The sequence below is a fragment of the Clupea harengus genome, chromosome 16 (genome assembly GCF_900700415.2).
Source record: "Clupea harengus chromosome 16, Ch_v2.0.2, whole genome shotgun sequence".
Lineage (NCBI taxonomy): Eukaryota > Metazoa > Chordata > Actinopteri > Clupeiformes > Clupeidae > Clupea > Clupea harengus.
The window spans coordinates 25,910,629-25,928,128 of record NC_045167.1 but is presented as its reverse complement, the minus strand read 5'-3'; the positions used below and the strand labels follow the sequence as shown (position 1 = coordinate 25,928,128).

The 17,500-nt window shown below is 44.6% G+C and overlaps 3 protein-coding genes across 10 annotated transcripts in view; 2 read left to right on the top strand and 1 right to left on the bottom strand.

Moving 5' to 3' along the window:
• Positions 1-1,574, top strand: part of acsl5 (acyl-CoA synthetase long chain family member 5) — a 17,903-nt gene extending 16,329 nt beyond the window's left edge. The window contains exon 12 of the mRNA XM_031582611.1: positions 1,359-1,574. Within this exon, the coding sequence (XP_031438471.1) occupies positions 1,359-1,496 (138 nt within the window). The 3' untranslated portion in view covers positions 1,497-1,574. The remainder of the gene's footprint in view (positions 1-1,358) is intronic.
• Positions 1,575-2,100: 526 nt separating this feature from the next.
• zdhhc6 (zinc finger DHHC-type palmitoyltransferase 6) lies at positions 2,101-10,126 on the bottom strand. 5 transcript variants are annotated; one of them, XM_031582930.1, is made up of 11 exons: positions 10,021-10,126; positions 8,575-9,157; positions 7,580-7,671; positions 6,941-7,100; positions 5,738-5,899; positions 5,370-5,423; positions 4,550-4,717; positions 3,903-3,944; positions 2,848-2,993; positions 2,336-2,382; positions 2,101-2,250 (listed from the first exon to the last, which is right to left on the bottom strand). In XM_031582930.1, the coding sequence occupies exons 2-11, from the start codon at positions 8,839-8,841 to the stop codon at positions 2,147-2,149; spliced, it is 1,242 nt and encodes a 413-aa protein (XP_031438790.1). In that variant the 5' UTR covers positions 8,842-9,157; positions 10,021-10,126; the 3' UTR covers positions 2,101-2,146. The 5 variants fall into 5 exon arrangements, with proteins under 5 accessions (XP_031438790.1, XP_031438791.1, XP_031438794.1 ...); XM_031582931.1 differs by having other exon boundaries at positions 9,952-10,060; XM_031582934.2 differs by lacking the exon at positions 10,021-10,126 and adding an exon at positions 9,809-9,905.
• Positions 10,127-11,654: 1,528 nt separating this feature from the next.
• vti1a (vesicle transport through interaction with t-SNAREs 1A) overlaps positions 11,655-17,500 on the top strand; it is a 131,917-nt gene continuing 126,071 nt past the window's right edge. For all 4 annotated transcript variants that reach the window (XM_031582942.1, XM_031582941.1, XM_031582944.2 and 1 more), the window contains exon 1: positions 11,655-11,849. In XM_031582942.1, the coding sequence (XP_031438802.1) occupies positions 11,756-11,849 (94 nt within the window). In that variant the 5' untranslated portion in view covers positions 11,655-11,755. The remainder of the gene's footprint in view (positions 11,850-17,500) is intronic.

The following is a 17,500-nucleotide window of genomic DNA, read 5'->3' as shown; positions in this document are numbered from 1 at the left end:
TGTCGGAAGAAGCCTAGATAATAATAATACAATCGGTTTGATAGGCGCTTTTCAAGGACCCCAAAGACGCTTCAGAGAGCAAACATGTAAGGTTGTTGTAGTAGAGAACCATGTGACACATAGGCTATCATCCTAATTTCATAGCACCCTCACTAAAATGCCGAGCTCCCCCATAGCACCTGCAGAAAAAAATGTCTGGCGCCGCCACTGGTTATATGTATATATGTTAGTATTAAATGTATGGGCTGCTATATGTATATTTAGTATTATATGTGTAGGTTGTTATATGTTTAGCACACCGTATTGTATATTTATCTTGTATATTTAGTAAGGTTATTTAGGTTATTATATATTTATATGATTATTATGTGTAAATGATGTGCATAGTACTTATGCAGAGTGTACGTCATGGTTTGTTATGTTATATTATGTGATGTTATGTTATGGTAGGTTTGGGCGGCGCCTTGTCGTAAGAATTTCAGTGCCCAGTCTGACCCTGTGTCATTTTGTGCATCAGACAAATAAAAGACTTGTACCTTGTGACCACCATAGAGCAAGGGGCTAACAGAATTAAGTTGGCTAGTAGAATTAAGTTAGCTAGTAGAATTAAGTTAGATAACAGAATTAAGTTAGCTATTAGAATTAAGTTAGCTAGTAGAATTAAGTTAGCTAACAGAATTAAGTTAGCTAGTAGAATTAAGTTAATTCTACTAGCTAACTTAATTCTACTAGCTAACTTAATTCTGTTAGCTAACTTAATTCTACTAGCTAACTTAATTCTGTTAGCTAACTTAATTCTACTAGCTAAGTTAGCTAACAGAATTAAGTTAGCTAGTAGAATTAAGTTAGATAACAGAATTAAGTTAGCTAGCAGAATTAAGTTAGCTAGTAGAATTAAGTTAGATAACAGAATTAAGTTAGCTAGTAGAATTAAGTTAGATAACAGAACAAAGTTAGATAATAGAATGAATAGAGTTTGGACCCCCAGGAAATAATATGAATAATACAATATAAGATATAAATCTGCACTGGAACTCACTGAAGAGTGTCTGAATAAGATAATATAAGATTATGTAAGATAGAATAGCTATATACCAGAAGAGTGTCTGCTAAATGACTGAATGAATAAAAAGGTTTCCCTTGATCCAGCTACAGTACTACAGTTCACTAGTGTGTCCTCGCTAGGAGCTGTTGTGTGTGTGTGTGTGTGTCCCTGGTGTTAGCGCCGGAACACATTGGGCACATGTTGTGTGTGTGTGTGTGTGTGTCCCTGGTGCTAGCGCTGGGAACACATTGGGCACATGTTGTGTAACCTGTAGGGGTCGTTTAATAGAGGTCATCTGCCCCCCCCCCCCCAGGTGAAAGACCTCCACCTCCACCCAGAGCAGTTCACCATTGAGAACGGCTTCCTCACGCCCACCCTGAAGGCCAAGAGAGCCGACCTCACCAAGTTCTTCAAGCCGCAGATCGACAGCATCTACTCCCGTCACCAGTAACTCCAGCAGGAACTCCAGGAGGAACTCCATGAAGAACACTCACACTTTGTTTGTCAATAAAACACACTTTTAGACCAAGCCAGGGGCAGACATGTTTATTTCTAAATACATTTAGCAAGTCATGTGACTGTTTTACAAAAATAATACAAAATTAAGGATTTTCTGCTGTACAAAACAAAAAAGAAATGTTGATGGTAGAGGTTTTGCACGATCAGGCTGTTGTGGCTGGGAATGCTGGGAATGCTGGGAACGCTGGGAAAGGTGGGAAAGGCGCATTGCATATTCAGACCCCAGCAGGGGAAAGGGGGGGGGCGCAAGCAGATTCACCAAATCCCCCCCTACACACAGGACACAGGCAGACTGAACACGCCCCACTGTGTGTGTGTTAGTGCTGGTTAGACCCCTCACCAAACAGAACCTATGCAGACTGAACATGCCCCACTTTGTGTGTTAATACTGGCTTAGGCCCAAACCACACAGGACCCCCCCCCCCATCCACCCCCCCCCCCCCCCCCCCCTTGTCCGTGTGTTAGTGTGCCGTTTCCATCCCCCACCCCTTCTTGTATGTCAGTGTTGGCTTGTCACTTCTTCACACACACACACACACACACACACACACACACACACACACACACATCAGTGTTGGCTTGTCACTGCTCCTTCTTCTCCTCGGGCGGGGCAGAGTTGTTGGCTGTGTCATAGTGACACTTCTCCACGCATTGCCGTGGAAACCAGCCTCGTACCCGAGCACCAGCTGAAAGGAAACATGAAGTACACTGACTTTACAGCCACGTCGGAGAGGAGCGTGTGTGTGTGTGTGTGTGTGAACACTCTCATACCTTTAGCCTGTTCTTCAGTCAAGACTTTGTCTCCATACATCCACCACCTTCATATAAAAAAAACAGAATAATCACTGAATAATCCAAAACACACACACACACAGACACAAACACACACACAGACACAGACACACACAGACACAGACACACACACAGACACACACACATTACATTTACATTTAGCAGACGCTTTTATCCAAAGCGACTTACAAGGATGTATACACATTTTACATTTACACTGATGGCACACTGCAGCTTCGACAGGGAATCGAACTAGCAACCTGCTGATTCCTAAACGACTTCTCTACCCCCTGTACCACTGTCGCCCCCCAGACACACAGACAAACACACACACAGACACAGACACACAGACACACAGACACACAGACACACTGTGTACTCAACTCTGCTGTCTTTGGTGGTACAGGAGAGAAACCACACAAGTTTTGGGTCTTCCCTTTATGTGTGTGTGTGTGTGTGTGTGTGTGTGTGTGTGTGTGTGACCCACTCACTTTGTCCCACGTGTGGCGTAGATGGTCTCCCCCTTGATGAGTGTGATGCGTGGCTCCTCACTGCAGGGCGTGCGCAGGAACGTGTTGAAGCCTTTCCCCGTCGGACAGCAGGCCCCGTTATAGTCCTCCACCGCCCGGTACTGCACCTGTGGACCACAACCACAACCAGGCACACTGGATCAGAACCGCATTCATATAGACCCTTCAGAACCGCATTCATATAGACCCTTCAGAACCGCATTCATATAGACCCCACAGCAGAACCTCAACCAGGCACACTGGATCAGAACCGGATTCATATAGACCCTTCAGAACCGCATTCATATAGACCCAACTAGAACCTCAACCACAACCAGGAACACTGGATCAGAACTGCATTCATATAGACCCTTCAGAACCGCATTCATATAGACCCAACTAGGACCACAACCTCAACCAGGCACACTGGATCAGAACTGCATTCATATAGACCAGTGTTTCTCAAACTTTTTCAGACCAAGGACCACTTAGCCATCTCATTTATTTTTTTCCTAAACCACCAATCCATGACCTTGTTAATAGATTAGGCAACTATTTAATAGACCACTGACTGTGTTCTCTTCGTTCTGAGTTGTATGTTAGAAATGTCGCAATAATTTACTTTTTGCCGTCGTGGACCATTACGGGGCACTGGCGGACCACCAGTGGTCCGCGGACCACACTTTGAGAACGACTGATATAGACCCTACTAGAACCATAACCACAACCAGTCACACTGGATCAGAACCGCATTCATATAGACCCTTCAGAACCGCATTCATATAGACCCCACAGCAGAACCTCAACCAGGCACACTGGATCAGAACTGCATTCATATAGACCCTACTAGAACCACAACCTCAACCTCAACCAGGCACACTGGATCAGAACTGTTATCACATGGACTTACCAGAACGACAAGCACAACCACAATCAAGTAGACTATACTAAAACCACAAGCATAAATCTCCTCTACAGCCCTGCTTCTAACACAACACTGCCATCTAGTGGTGGCCAAGATAAGTGCAGTTACTTACACTCCTCACACGCTTGTCTGCCTTCTGTTTCAGCTGTTCCACCTGACAGAGAGAGAGAGAGGGAGAGAATGAGAGAGAGGGGGAGAGAGAGAGAGATAGAGAGAGAATGAGAGAGAGAGAGAGAGAGAAAGAATGGAGAGAACAAGCACAAAAAGACAACATTAGATGCTAATAAGTGACCTGTCCCTGTACAGCTCTGTGTAGATGTGTGTTTGTTTAAGGTGTGCAACCCTGGCAAGACTGCCTTGTGTGAGAACAGGATACACTGTACAGTCATGACGTAAAGCGTCTGAAGTCGTGTGAGATGTGTGTGTGCGTGTGTGTGTGTGTGTGTGTGCGTGTGTGTGTGTGTGTGTAGCTATTGTTGGGGGTTGGGGAGTGTGTGTGCCGTGAGCTGACGTACGGTGAGTGTGTGTGTGTGTGTGTGTGTGTGTGTGTGAGCTGACGTACGGTGTGTGTGTGTGTGTGTGTGTGTGTGTGCTGACGTACGGTGAGTGTGTGTGTGTGTGTGTGTGTGTGTGTGTGTGTGTGCCGTGAGCTGACGTACGGTGAGTGTGTGTGTGTGTGTGTGTGTGTGTGTGAGCTGACGTACGGTGTGTGTGTGTGTGTGTGTGTGTGTGTGTGTGTGTGTGTGTGTGCTGACGTACGGTGAGTGTGTACTGATGGCACTTCTCGTGGATGGGCCACTCTATGCCGTCCCCCTCAGGTGAGCCGGACCAGGTGAACACCTGCTTGAAGTTCTCCCAGCGGCTGCCCAGGTCGTAGGGGAAGATGAACTCCTCGCCTGTCTGGTAGTACTGGATCCGGTCACGGGCCTGCAGGGAACCAAAGGCCCGCTCAGTCAGATGGCCAACGGAACCGCCATGCCCCAGCTCACATCAGGGCCATATCAGGGCCGCATCAGGGCCACAACAGGGCCACATCAGGGCCACATCAGGGTCACATCAAGGCCACATCAGGGCCGCATCAGGGCCACATCTGCTGATCTGATCCTAGTGTAATATGATTACTTATGTAATTTATTATACATTTAAATACAATTGGAAACATTTAAACTACCCAACATTGTTCTTTATAATGCTGAATGTTTATAATATATTATATAGATGTAACAATGGATCTCTGAAGGTTTCTAGGCTCTACCCTCTTTTAGAACATATACTTGGGTTCTCTGTACCCTCTTTTAGAACATATGCTTGGGTTCTCTATCTTCTTTTAGAACATATTCTTGGGTTCTCTGTACCCTCAGCAGTAGATCTTGTCAGTTCCTGTAACTGCACCTTTGATAGATAGATGATAGATATCCTCAAAGGCTTTGAATGTAATCATGAATATGTGCGACGGGAGTAAGAAGCACTGAAATCTGTCCTACTGTCGCTGGATGAGCCATGTGAAGGCAGCACCACCTTTTTAATGACTTTACCTTTTCCTCAATCCACACCTCAACGGAGGTCTTGTTTACTTTACCTTTTCCTCAATCCACACCTCAACGGAGGTCTTGTTCCGGAGAATCACCTTCATCTGAGAGAGAGAGAACACACATTCGTTTACATACAGAGAGAACACACATTAGTTAAGATAAAGAGAACACACATTTGTTTACATACAGAGAGAACACACATTAGTTAAGATAAAGAGAACACACATTTGTTTACATACAGAGAGAACACACATTAGTTAAGATAAAGAGAACACACATTTGTTTACATACAGAGAGAACACACATTAGTTAAGATAGACATGATATTTGGTTGTGGTTGGTTGATAAACTGTGCTCTGATTGGATGATAGCCTGTGCTTTAAAAGCTATATAATTGGCTGAAAGGACGTTGTACCTGTATGACGAAGAGCATCCCCACGGCGATAGTTGTACCAAGAGCCAATCCCAGTGCGAAGAGAGTCGCTGCGAACGGCGCCACGCCAAAGGGCATTATGGGATGGTGAACGCGTCTCACGGCGCCCATGTCAATCTTCACCGAGCTCCATCCAAACGAGACCTACAGCATCAAATACCACCATCAACATCAACATCAACATCAACATCAACAGCACAAACATGTCAATCTTCACCGAGCTCCATCCAAACGAGACCTACAGCATCAAATACCACCATCAACATCAACATCAACAGCACAAATACCACCATCAACATCAACAGCATCAAATACCACCATCAACATCAACATCAACGTCAACATCAACAGCACAAATACCACCATCAACATCAACATCAACAGCACAAACATGTCAATCTTCACCGAGCTCCATCCAAACGAGACCTACAGCACAATAGCATCAAATACCACCATCAACATCAACATCAACAGCACAAATACCACCATCAACATAAACAGCACAAATACCAACATCAACATCAACAGCACAAACATGTCAATCTTCACCGAGCTCCATCCAAACGAGACCTACAGCACAATAGCATCAAATACCACCATCAACATCAACAGCACAAATACCACCATCAACATCAACAGGCCAAATACCACCATCAACATCAACAGCATCAAATACCACCATCAACATCAACAGCACAAACACCACCATCAACATCAACAGCACAAACATGTCAATCAATACCACCATCAACATCAACAGCACAAACATGTCAATCAATACCACCGTCAACATCAACAGCACAAACATGTCAATCTTCACACAGCTCCATCCAAACGAGACCCACAGCACCACAGCAGCAATGCAAACAACAATCTTCAACAATGCCAAATACGACCGTCAACAGCATAACAACATACACATCAACAGCATAAATACAAAGCAGTTATTAAGACCAACTCAAGACAAACAACATAACAGCACTGTCAGTTTCATAGATGTGAAAACTGTAAATATAAAATGTTTTTGAAGGTAAGTGCCTCGTAAGTCAGGGTGACTTAAACAGGGCTTATTGTTCTGTGTAGGTGATGATGATGATGATCATGATGAAGGTGTCGAGTGCTCGGTCATAGACCTCAGTGTGCACGGTCATGATAATGATGATGAAGGTGATGGTGCGTACTTACGCGGTCGTAGAGCTCCGTGTACATGGTCATGATGAAGATGAATGCGGCGTGGATGCATCCGAGGGGGGCCAGCAGCAGGAAGCTGGTGAAGTAGGCGTGGTTGTGGTGCCCGCAGCAGTTATTGATCCAGGGGCAATGGTGATCCATCTTCATCACGCACCTGAGGAAGAGGAGGAGCAGGAGGAAGAAGAGGAGGCAACACAGGGGGCTCAGCGGAGCTTCTAGCGTGTTTATGTAAATGTAAACCACTGTGGGTTTCATTTGGAAGTCTCACAGAGGCAGGTCCATTAGTTGTAAGTAATTCATTTAGTAATTATAAAAAGAGCTGTGTCTGAGGGTGTAACTGTACACAAGTGGAGATATAATGACAAGCTGGGATCATACCTGTCACACCGACAGCAGTGTTGTGGTGATTTAATGACAAGCTGAGATCATACCTGTTACACCTACAGCAGTGTTGTGGTGATATAATGACTACCTGGGATCATACCTGTCACACTTGCGGCAGTGGTGATATAATGACTACCTGGGATCATACCTGTCACATCGACAGCAGTGTTGTGGTGATATAATGACAAGCTGGGATCATACCCGTCACACTTACGGCAGTGGTGATATAATGACAAGCTGGGATCATACCTGTCACACTTGCGGCAGTGGTGGGAGCGGGGGGCCTTGTAGCCCTGACACAGTCTGCAGAACTGTAGATACGCCGTGTCCTGCTGGTTATCCTGTGAAGGGGGAGAGAGAGACATCTTAGAGAGAGAGACACACGCGTGACTGGAGGACATCTTAGAGAGAGAGAGAGACACGTGACTGGAGGACATCTTAGAGAGAGACACGTGACTGGAGGACATCTTAGAGAGAGAGACACACATGTGACTGGAGGACATCTTAGAGAGAGACACACGTGACTGGAGGACATCTTAGAGAGAGACACACATGTGACTGGAGGACATCTTAGAGAGAGACACACATGTGACTGGAGGACATCTTAGAGAGACACACACGTGACTGGAGGACATCTTAGAGAGAGACACGTGACTGGAGGACATCTTAGAGAGAGACACACATGTGACTGGAGGACATCTTAGAGAGAGACACACATGTGACTGGAGGACATCTTAGAGAGAGAGACACACACGTGACTGGAGGACATCTTAGAGAGAGAGACACACGCGTGACTGGAGGACATCTTAGAGAGAGAGAAACACGTGACTGGAGGACATCTTAGAGAGAGAGACACACGCGTGACTGGAGGACATCTGTCAGGTTTAGGAAGAGACACGCGGCAGCCCTCCATGTCCCCCTCTCTGGCCCACAGCTCTCCCTTCTATACAGAGTTAGGGGTTAGGGTTAGGGATCATTCTATACAGGTCTCCATCTCCATTTGATCAAACATGCATGGATCATTCTACACAGGTCTCTGTCTTTTAATGACTTCTCAATTTGATCAAACATGCACGGATCAGTCTTTAGACCTTATTTACTTGAACGGCAGCGCTCTGCAAATAAAATTTGACTGCTGAACACACTGACTCTTTGATGGACTGATGGACTGATTGATCGACTGATTGATTGATTGATTGATTGATCGACTGACTGATTGATTGATTGACTGATTGATTGATTACCGGTTTCCATTCCAGTGGGATGCGCCCGGGCCCCAGGAACATGGCGTTGAAGTAGTTGTAGAGGATGAGGACGCTCCAGTTGATGAGCATGATGAAGTTGATGCTCCCGCCGGTGGTGTCCAGCGGCCAGTACCAGATGATGGAGTCCAGCACGGCCATGGAGGAGCACATGGCGATGACGGACAGCGCCACCACCGGGCCCCAGTGGCACAGGCGCCGCACCTCGTGCAGGTTCTGGAACGTCACGATGGGCGACAGGATGTTCATGGTTGACCCTTGACCCCCCCCCCGCCTCGCGCTCTCGGCTCTAGGGTTCGGTAGGTGGCTGTACGTGTGTGTGGCTGAAGCCGTCAGACGCGTCGCCTGTGTCTGCCTAAGAGGGCGAGCCTCGGAGCGGGTGATGACGGACCTCCTCCTCCCTCTCTCCTCCTCAGCATCCAGCGGTCGGCCGTGTCAAGGATCACAGCGCACAGTTCTGTCCCAGAATCCCTTGCTCCGTCTGAGCCTCGCATCCTTTCTTAGCGTTTCCAAGGCTGCTCACCGCTGCACCGTCCTACTGGAGGCCAGGACCACAGGAGTCCATCTGAGACACGGACAAGAGAGAGAGAGACAGAGAGAGAGAGAGAGAGGAAGAGAGAGAGAGAGAGAGAGAGACAGAGAGGATGAGAGAGAGATAGATAGACAGAGGAAGAGAGAGAGAGAGAGATAGACAGACAGAGAGGAAGAGAGAGATAGGATCCGAGAGAAAAAGAGAAAAAATGATTTACTAATTATTGCTTCAATTAGGCTGCAGTTCGAAACACAAATTTAAATATCATTCTTTTAAAAGAAGACTTTTTTTTTTAATTGTTGTCAGCTGACCTACACATTTAACCAGGCCCTTGGAACATATTTTTTTTATGATCATATACAGAAATACTCTGTCAAAAGCCATTCACAAACAGAGTAGCAGGGACTAAACTGACCAACCATATCACTAAACGAACACTGCAACGAATGTCTGACTGTGATCATATCATATGAACTCAGACATGCAAAGCTGGCATGAAGCTAATTAACGTTACAGTGGTTTACGTCAGAAGTCACGCTTGGTTTCTTAGCGGCACGACACACCGCGTGACAGTACAGCTGATGTGGTCTCGCAGACACGGGGGCAACATAAATATAACAATGCAATTTAGTCTAGCAAAAAATCTGATGTGTCATTTTTATCTTGATCACGGTATAACGTTACCTTGCTACCGTTAGCTACCAGGCTAATTATCTGTAGTGGCTAGCTGACAGTCCCTTTCTCCCGCCCCATTCATTCCAATGTGATCTATAAATTGGCCACTCTAACGTGCATAAAATGGGAGGCCAACGAAATCTTTGATTTACCCTGTAATCAAAACATGTCTGTTTTTCCAATCACAATAATTGTGGTTCAGCGGTCCCGTTCGTACCAACCTTTATCGCTGATAGTTGCCAAGCTAGCTGACTACCTAACTAACTTCCGTGTTGTCGTATCCAACGACACTATTTCCTGTTTTCTGCAGTCACAAGATTTCATTCAGATAAATCACTTGAGTATTCCTGTAAGTGTTTTTAACGAACCAATTAAATATTTATATATCAAATATGTAATATGTATATCCCTAGATACTAAAACACATTTTAAATTAGAGGGGAATCAGCTTGACAGAAGTTTCTTAATTCAGAGTTCCATGCACAGGATTTTCCAAAGTAAAAGTCACGAGTGGACTCTATGTCAGTCGTTGACAATCTTTGGTTACAACCACAGACATTATAGGGACTCAAAACTGATGAAGGCTTCAAGCAGTATAAACGTTTTATCCAACCATTCTCCAGGGATGGAAAAAAAGGATGCATTTGTTATAAGATACATTATACTCAAATTGTAAAAGTATCTCAAGAAAATGCAAAATACTTGACATGTATTTAAATAAACTACAGTATTTTGTATTTTAAAAATACAAAAATATATTTAGTAAGGTAACATGACATCATATCACAAAACTCCACTCTACATATGCATATTTGATCATTTGATTATTTGACAACTTTTCACTGCTTAACAACGCACATTAAATCTTTTTTGAGAGGTACTGCCTCATGATGGGGAGTATTCAAGTATTACAAATACATATTTTAAATGCATGTGTCAGAATTACTGCCCATCCCTGCCTTTCTCCAGATTATCTCTGGAGGGATATTTAGTTTAATGTTCTTGTGGTCAATATGCCTTTAAAGCTCTGCGAGTTTTGGTCCTAGAATCATACAAATAACACCCCCAGAAACCTCTACCTTTCTACATATATGCCACTTGTGCATCAATGTTTTTTAGTTAGAGAAAATATACAAAAAAAAATCAAGGCATGTCAGACTACTTAAAAAGCGGCAGTGGTGGGAGCGGGGGGCCTTGTAGCCCTGACACAGTCTAACCTTTGTCCCCAGGGGGTTGAAATATAGTCTTTTTTTTCTGTCGTTTCTGATGTTTAGTTTTCTCCCAAAGAAATACCCCACAAGTTCCGCATCATTCTCATTTATAATTTATGTCTAACTGGAGAAATCATTTGGGTTCTTTCATGCTGGCAGGCTGTGTAAACGTTTGGCTAGAGCCGACAGGCAACAGAAATACAGATGCATAAATGCTGCATATCTATATAATATCCACAGTTCTTGTGCGTACTGTCCCCGCTTGTGTTAAGTTCTTCTGAAGCTTGAAATATTGACTTGCTTTTAATAAACATGCAATTATTCTTACGCAATTATTACTTTTAGGTATGCATAATAACTATTTGTATTACAGTTTTGTGGTCATGTTATTTGTGATTGCTAGGGCATAGAAAAGCTTGTATGTGTTCCTTTAGTGTTAGATTGAGGTCTTCATGTTTGAGAAGTAATTTCACAATTGAGTTTCTCTTTATTCATTGCTTAATTCTTCTTGATGAAAAGTCATGGTTTTATATAATGTATTTTACACTTTGTGAATGGACGGTCGTTCAAATTGGTCCAAATATATTTTTGCAAAAAAAAAAAGACCTACGCACAGAGACCCACGCATCGGACACCATTTCCCGTTGCACAACAAGGACGTGACGTAGTCTTTCAAATTAACAGAACGCTGTTGTATTTGTCGTATTTGTTTATATTCACGCGCCTGTAAACTATAATTTCCATCATGTCTTCAGACTTTGAGACTTACGAACAGGACTTCGGCACCCTCACAGCCGAAATAACCAACAAGGTTGGCAGGATACCCAAACTTAGTGGTGGTAAGTGCTATTATTATTTGGCAGCTTCAGTAACTATCCTAGCTACAGCTCCATCCCCAGCTAGCTTGGCAGCTAACATCAGTGGTCACTGGTGTTAGCTGGGGTTACTTAGCTGCTGTCAAACTGGTCAGACACTGCCGTTCATTAGCTAATTTAGCTTGCTTTAATTTCTGGTCGGAGTATGGAATATACAAACTACCAGGAATTATTTTGTGTAGCTGCCTGCCCCGACGTTAGTTAAACCCACCTGTGGTGACAGTGGAGTGACAGGACGTTGCCTATGTTACTTCGTGGGAAATTAAAACGTATCAAGCGCAGAAAGCTAACGCTAGTCAGCTGACTTTTAAAGGAACACTTGCATTATTTATCGAACGTGAGCTAGTCAGCTACCAGCCACTAATCCGACAATCCACAAGTATCGAACAACACCGTGTCGCGGTTCTTAACATAGCCTACATCACTTTCAAGAGCTATAGAAAACTAGGTAGTTGACATTATTAAGTCTTCACTTGTATCTCCCCATCCTCTATTTAGTGAGTTTAGCTAGCTACATATGACATAAAGGGCATGAATTATTTAAATACTGACGTTTTGTGCCTGGCGAGAAGAGCTCGGGGTCACCTGAATGTTTCTCTCAGTTTGCTGAATGTTTCAAAGCGCAACTCAACTGATCTGTACATTGTACACAAAACTATACCAGATAAACTCTGTTCAGTGGGTCGTCTGATAACACTGATAACACTTGATAACACTTGATGCCAGTGAACAGCGGTGCCATTACATGGTGACCATAGCGTGATAATAGGAACAGAGTTTGTTTGCATGGATAACAGGATGGGTTGAAAGCCATGGCCAACACTATAAGTTGGGTGTTTAGCTCCAGGGAAGGGTTGAGCTGTCATGGAGATTTGTTTGTTTTTTAAGGTGTGGTGAGATTTTGTGTACAGTTGGCATGCATAGCATCCATTCATTCATTCATTCATTCATTCACTGACATCAGACTGGTGTGTGTGTGTGTGTGTGTGTGTGTGTGTGTGTGTGTGTGTGTGTGTGTGTGTGTGTGGGTGTGTGTGTGTGTGTGTGTGCCTCACAGGCTGCACACAGCATGTATGTCTGGTCAAATTTGTCTTGTGCATGTGAAATTCTGGCCCTAGTTTAGTTGAACAGCTGTGCGTGTGCGTGTGCCTGCCCGTGTGTGTGTGTGTGTGTGTGTGTGTGTGTGTGTGTGTGTGTGTGTGTGTGCGCCTGCCCACATGTGGACTGGTGTGTGTGTTTGCTCGGGTTTGTCCTCAGCTTGTGAAATTCTGGCTCCGTTTGGGTTGCTGAGTGCGCACATGGGCGTGTGTGCGAGAGACAGCACCGACACCATTCTGCTGTGTGTCTGTGTGTCTGTGTGTGTGTGTGTGTGTGTGTGTGTGTGTGTGTGTGTGTGTGTGTGTGTGTGTGTCTAGACAGAATTCCTTCCAGCATGTCTGTGTCAGAGTGGATGAGGGTATCCAGCGGTTTTGCTGATGTAGCCGTTGTGGTCTCTTCAGGTGTGTGTGGATTGTGACACTTGTATGGCAGCATGTAGGTAACCTGTGTGTGTGTGTGTGTGTGTGTGTGTGTGTGTGTGTGTGTGTGTGTGTGTGTAAGGCGCTCTCACACACCTCCGCATCCCCTGGTCAACCAGTCAGACACACACACACACACACACACACACATGCATTCATACACTCATACAGTTATACATACACACACACACACACACACACACACACACACACACACACACACACACACACACACACACACACACACACAGACAGCAGAATGGTGTCGGTGCTGTTTCTCTGTATCTCCAGGGCGATCCTGGATGATCTGATATGTTGTTTCCATTGAATATCATGGCACTTGTCAGGTTGTGTTGAATTAGCATCGTGGTGCTCTCAACAAATCTCCCAACCTACTATACCTATTGTCGCTTTGGATGAAACCCTCTGCCAAATAAATACTGCATGTAAACCCTATAGAGCCCTGTGCCATATAAATAATGCATGTGAAACCCTATAGAACCCTATAGGACCCTGTGCCATATAAATACTGCATGTAAACCCTATAGAACCCTCTGCCAAATAAATACTGCATGTAAACCCTATAGAACCCTCTGCCAAATAAATACTGCATGTAAACCCTATAGAACCCTGTGCCATATAAATAATGCATGTAAACCCTATAGAACCCTGTGCCATATAAATACTGCATGTAAACCCTATAGAACCCTCTGCCATATAAATACTGCATGTAAACCCTATAGAACCCTCTGCCATATAAATACTGCATGTGAACGTAAAGGCTATAGAACCCTATGCCATATAAATACTGCATGTTAAATGTGATTGCTCATAAAGCTCATAACCCCTGATAAAAATTACTCCTATAAATGAGTCATCTGATTGGCTGATGGGCAGGTAGTTATGGAGCAACACAACACAAAACAACACAAAACAACTAGCTAATTTACCCACACAGGCACTCTGGTGCTCTCCTCTCCTCTTCTCTCCTCTCCTCTCCTCTTCTCTCTTCTCCTGTCCTCTCCTCTCCTCTTCTCTCTTCTCCTGTCCTCTCCTCTCCTCTCCTCTCCTCTCCTCTCCTCTCCTCTCCTCTGCTGTGGTCTCCTCTCCTCTCTTCTCTTCTCTCCTCTACGCTCCTCTGCCCTGCTCATCCTTCTCCTCCTCTCCTCTTCTCTTCTCTTCTCTTCTCTTCTCTTCTCTCCTCCACACTTCTCTGCCCTGCTCCCCTCCTCTCCCCTCCCCTCCTCTCCTCTCCTCTCCCCTCCTCTCCTCAGCCTTTTCATGCCTTTGTAGTGGTGTGAGCGTCCCTTCAGGCCCCCTGTGTGAGGCGAGGCGAGACGAGGCCTTGGGCCTGCTGCTGTGGATGAAGCCCTTAAAGCACACAGTGGAGGTTCTCCCTTCTTAAAGTAAAGATTTGTACTTTTGAATGGAGGAGGGTTACGCCATGTCAATAGAAGGTCATTAAATATGAAGCAGGTGTGCACAGCTGCCTGGTGTGTGAGGGTGTGTGATGTTTGTCTCGTTGCATAGTCAGTAGCTGGCCTATCCTCCAGCAAGAGCCTGGAGAGGAACACTGTATCCTTCAGAAGGCCAGTTTGTGGGGAAAAACACACTTTCACACACACTTTCACACACGCTGGCCTCTCCGTCTGCCCACAGCAGAATTGCCTCTGGCTGTGTGCGTGTGTGTGTGTGTGTGTGTGTGTGTGTGTGTGTGTGTGTGTGTGGCAGGTGAGGAGTGGAGCGGAGCGCTACCTCATCTCATCGCCCTGAGAGGGTCACTCACCTCTGGGGCTCCCTCAGCACTGCTGGCTCTCATTGGTCAAATCATCAAGCTTGCCAGAGCTCCTCAGTGTCTGATTGGCCAGCACCTCATCTCCCATCTCTTCAGTCTTTGATTGGCTAGATGCCTTGCAACTTTCTTGAGCTTTTCACCTCTGACTGGCCAGATGCCATAATATTCCTGAGCTCCTCAATATTTGATTGGATAGATCAGGGTTTTTCAACCAGGGGTCCGTGGCCCCCTGGTGGTCCGCGACGGCATTGCAGGGGGTCTGCGACATGAGCTGTTGATCAGTTCACCATTTATTTTTTATAAATATACCTGGGCCCGTCGACATATTTATGTCAGAATAGCATAGTCGCATTGCCCGAAATACTGATGTAGACCCATATTCAGCGAAGAAATTACACTGACAAGTATTATAGGCAGAATACGTATGTGTGCGGGAGGAGGGGGGCGTGGCGGCGGCGGTGGTTACAAACATGAAAAAGAAGGGTACGGGACTGTAAACTGTTTTGGGAATCACTGGCACATCAGTGGGCCGCGGATTACTTTCTGGTCAGAATGGTGGTCCCTGGGACAAAACCAGTTGAAAACCCCTGGGACAGATGATCTTGAGGATTTCTGAACTCCTCCTTCACCGATTGGCCACAGACATCCTGCCTCCTACATGAGCTCCTTTGTCTGTCAGTCTCCCTGAGCTCCTCCTCTTATTCGTCAAATGCGGGTGTCCTCCCATTTTAGTGGGCTTTTTTTGTCTCTGATTGGTTAGAAACCTGTCAGTCTCTCTGAACTCCATCTCTGATTGGTTAGAAACCTGTCAGTCTCTCTGAACTCCATCTCTGATTGGTTAGAAGCCTGCCAGTCTTGGGAAATCTCCAGGCTCGTCTCGTCTTCCTTTGTGGCGTTTTTTAACATACAGAGTTATTGGGATCAGTAGACGTGCTCAGGCTCCTAGTGATTGGCAGTGGTCTGCAGTTACAGTGGGTCTGTACACACTTGTATAATACACTAGTTACAGTGGGTCTGTCTGTACACACTTGTATAGTATACTAGTTACAGTGGGTCTGTACACACTTGTATAATACACTAGTTACAGTGGGTCTGTCTGTACACACTTGTATAGTATACTAGTTACAGTGGGTCTGTACACACTTGTATAATACACTAGTTACAGTGGGTCTGTCTGTACACACTTGTATAGTATACTAGTTACAGTGGGTCTGTACACACTTGTATAGTACTTACACTAGTTACAGTGGGTCAGTACACACTTCTATAATACACTAGTTACAGTGGGTCTGTACACACTTATATAATACACTAGTTACAGTGGGTCTGTCTGTACACACTTGTATAGTATACTAGTTACAGTGGGTCTGTACACACTTGTATAATACACTAGTTACAGTGGGTCAGTACACACTTGTATAATACACTAGTTACAGTGGGTCTGTCTGTACACACTTGTATAGTATACTAGTTACAGTGGGTCTGTACACACTTGTATAATACACTAGTTACAGTGGGTCAGTACACACTTGTATAATACACTAGTTACAGTGGGTCTGTCTGTACACACTTGTATAATACACTAGTTACAGTGGGTCTGTCTGTACACACTTGTATAGTATACTAGTTACAGTGGGTCTGTACACACTTGTATAATACACTAGTTACAGTGGGTCTGTCTGTACACACTTGTATAGTATACTAGTTACAGTGGGTCTGTACACACTTGTATAATACACTAGTTACAGTGGGTCTGTCTGTACACACTTGTATAGTATACTAGTTACAGTGGGTCTGTACACACTTGTATAGTACTTACACTAGTTACAGTGGGTCAGTACACACTTGTATAATACACTAGTTACAGTGGGTCAGTACACACTTGTATAATACACTAGTTACAGTGGGTCTGTCTGTACACACTTGTATAGTATACTAGTTACAGTGGGTCTGTACACACTTGTATAATACACTAGTTACAGTGGGTCAGTACACACTTGTATAATACACTAGTTACAGTGGGTCTGTCTGTACACACTTGTATAATACACTAGTTACAGTGGGTCTGTACACACTTATATAATACACTAGTTACAGTGGGTCTGTCTGTACACACTTGTATAGTATACTAGTTACAGTGGGTCTGTACACACTTGTATAATACACTAGTTACAGTGGGTCAGTACACACTTGTATAATACACTAGTTACAGTGGGTCTGTCTGTACACACTTGTATAGTATACTAGTTACAGTGGGTCTGTACACACTTGTATAATACACTAGTTACAGTGGGTCTGTACAC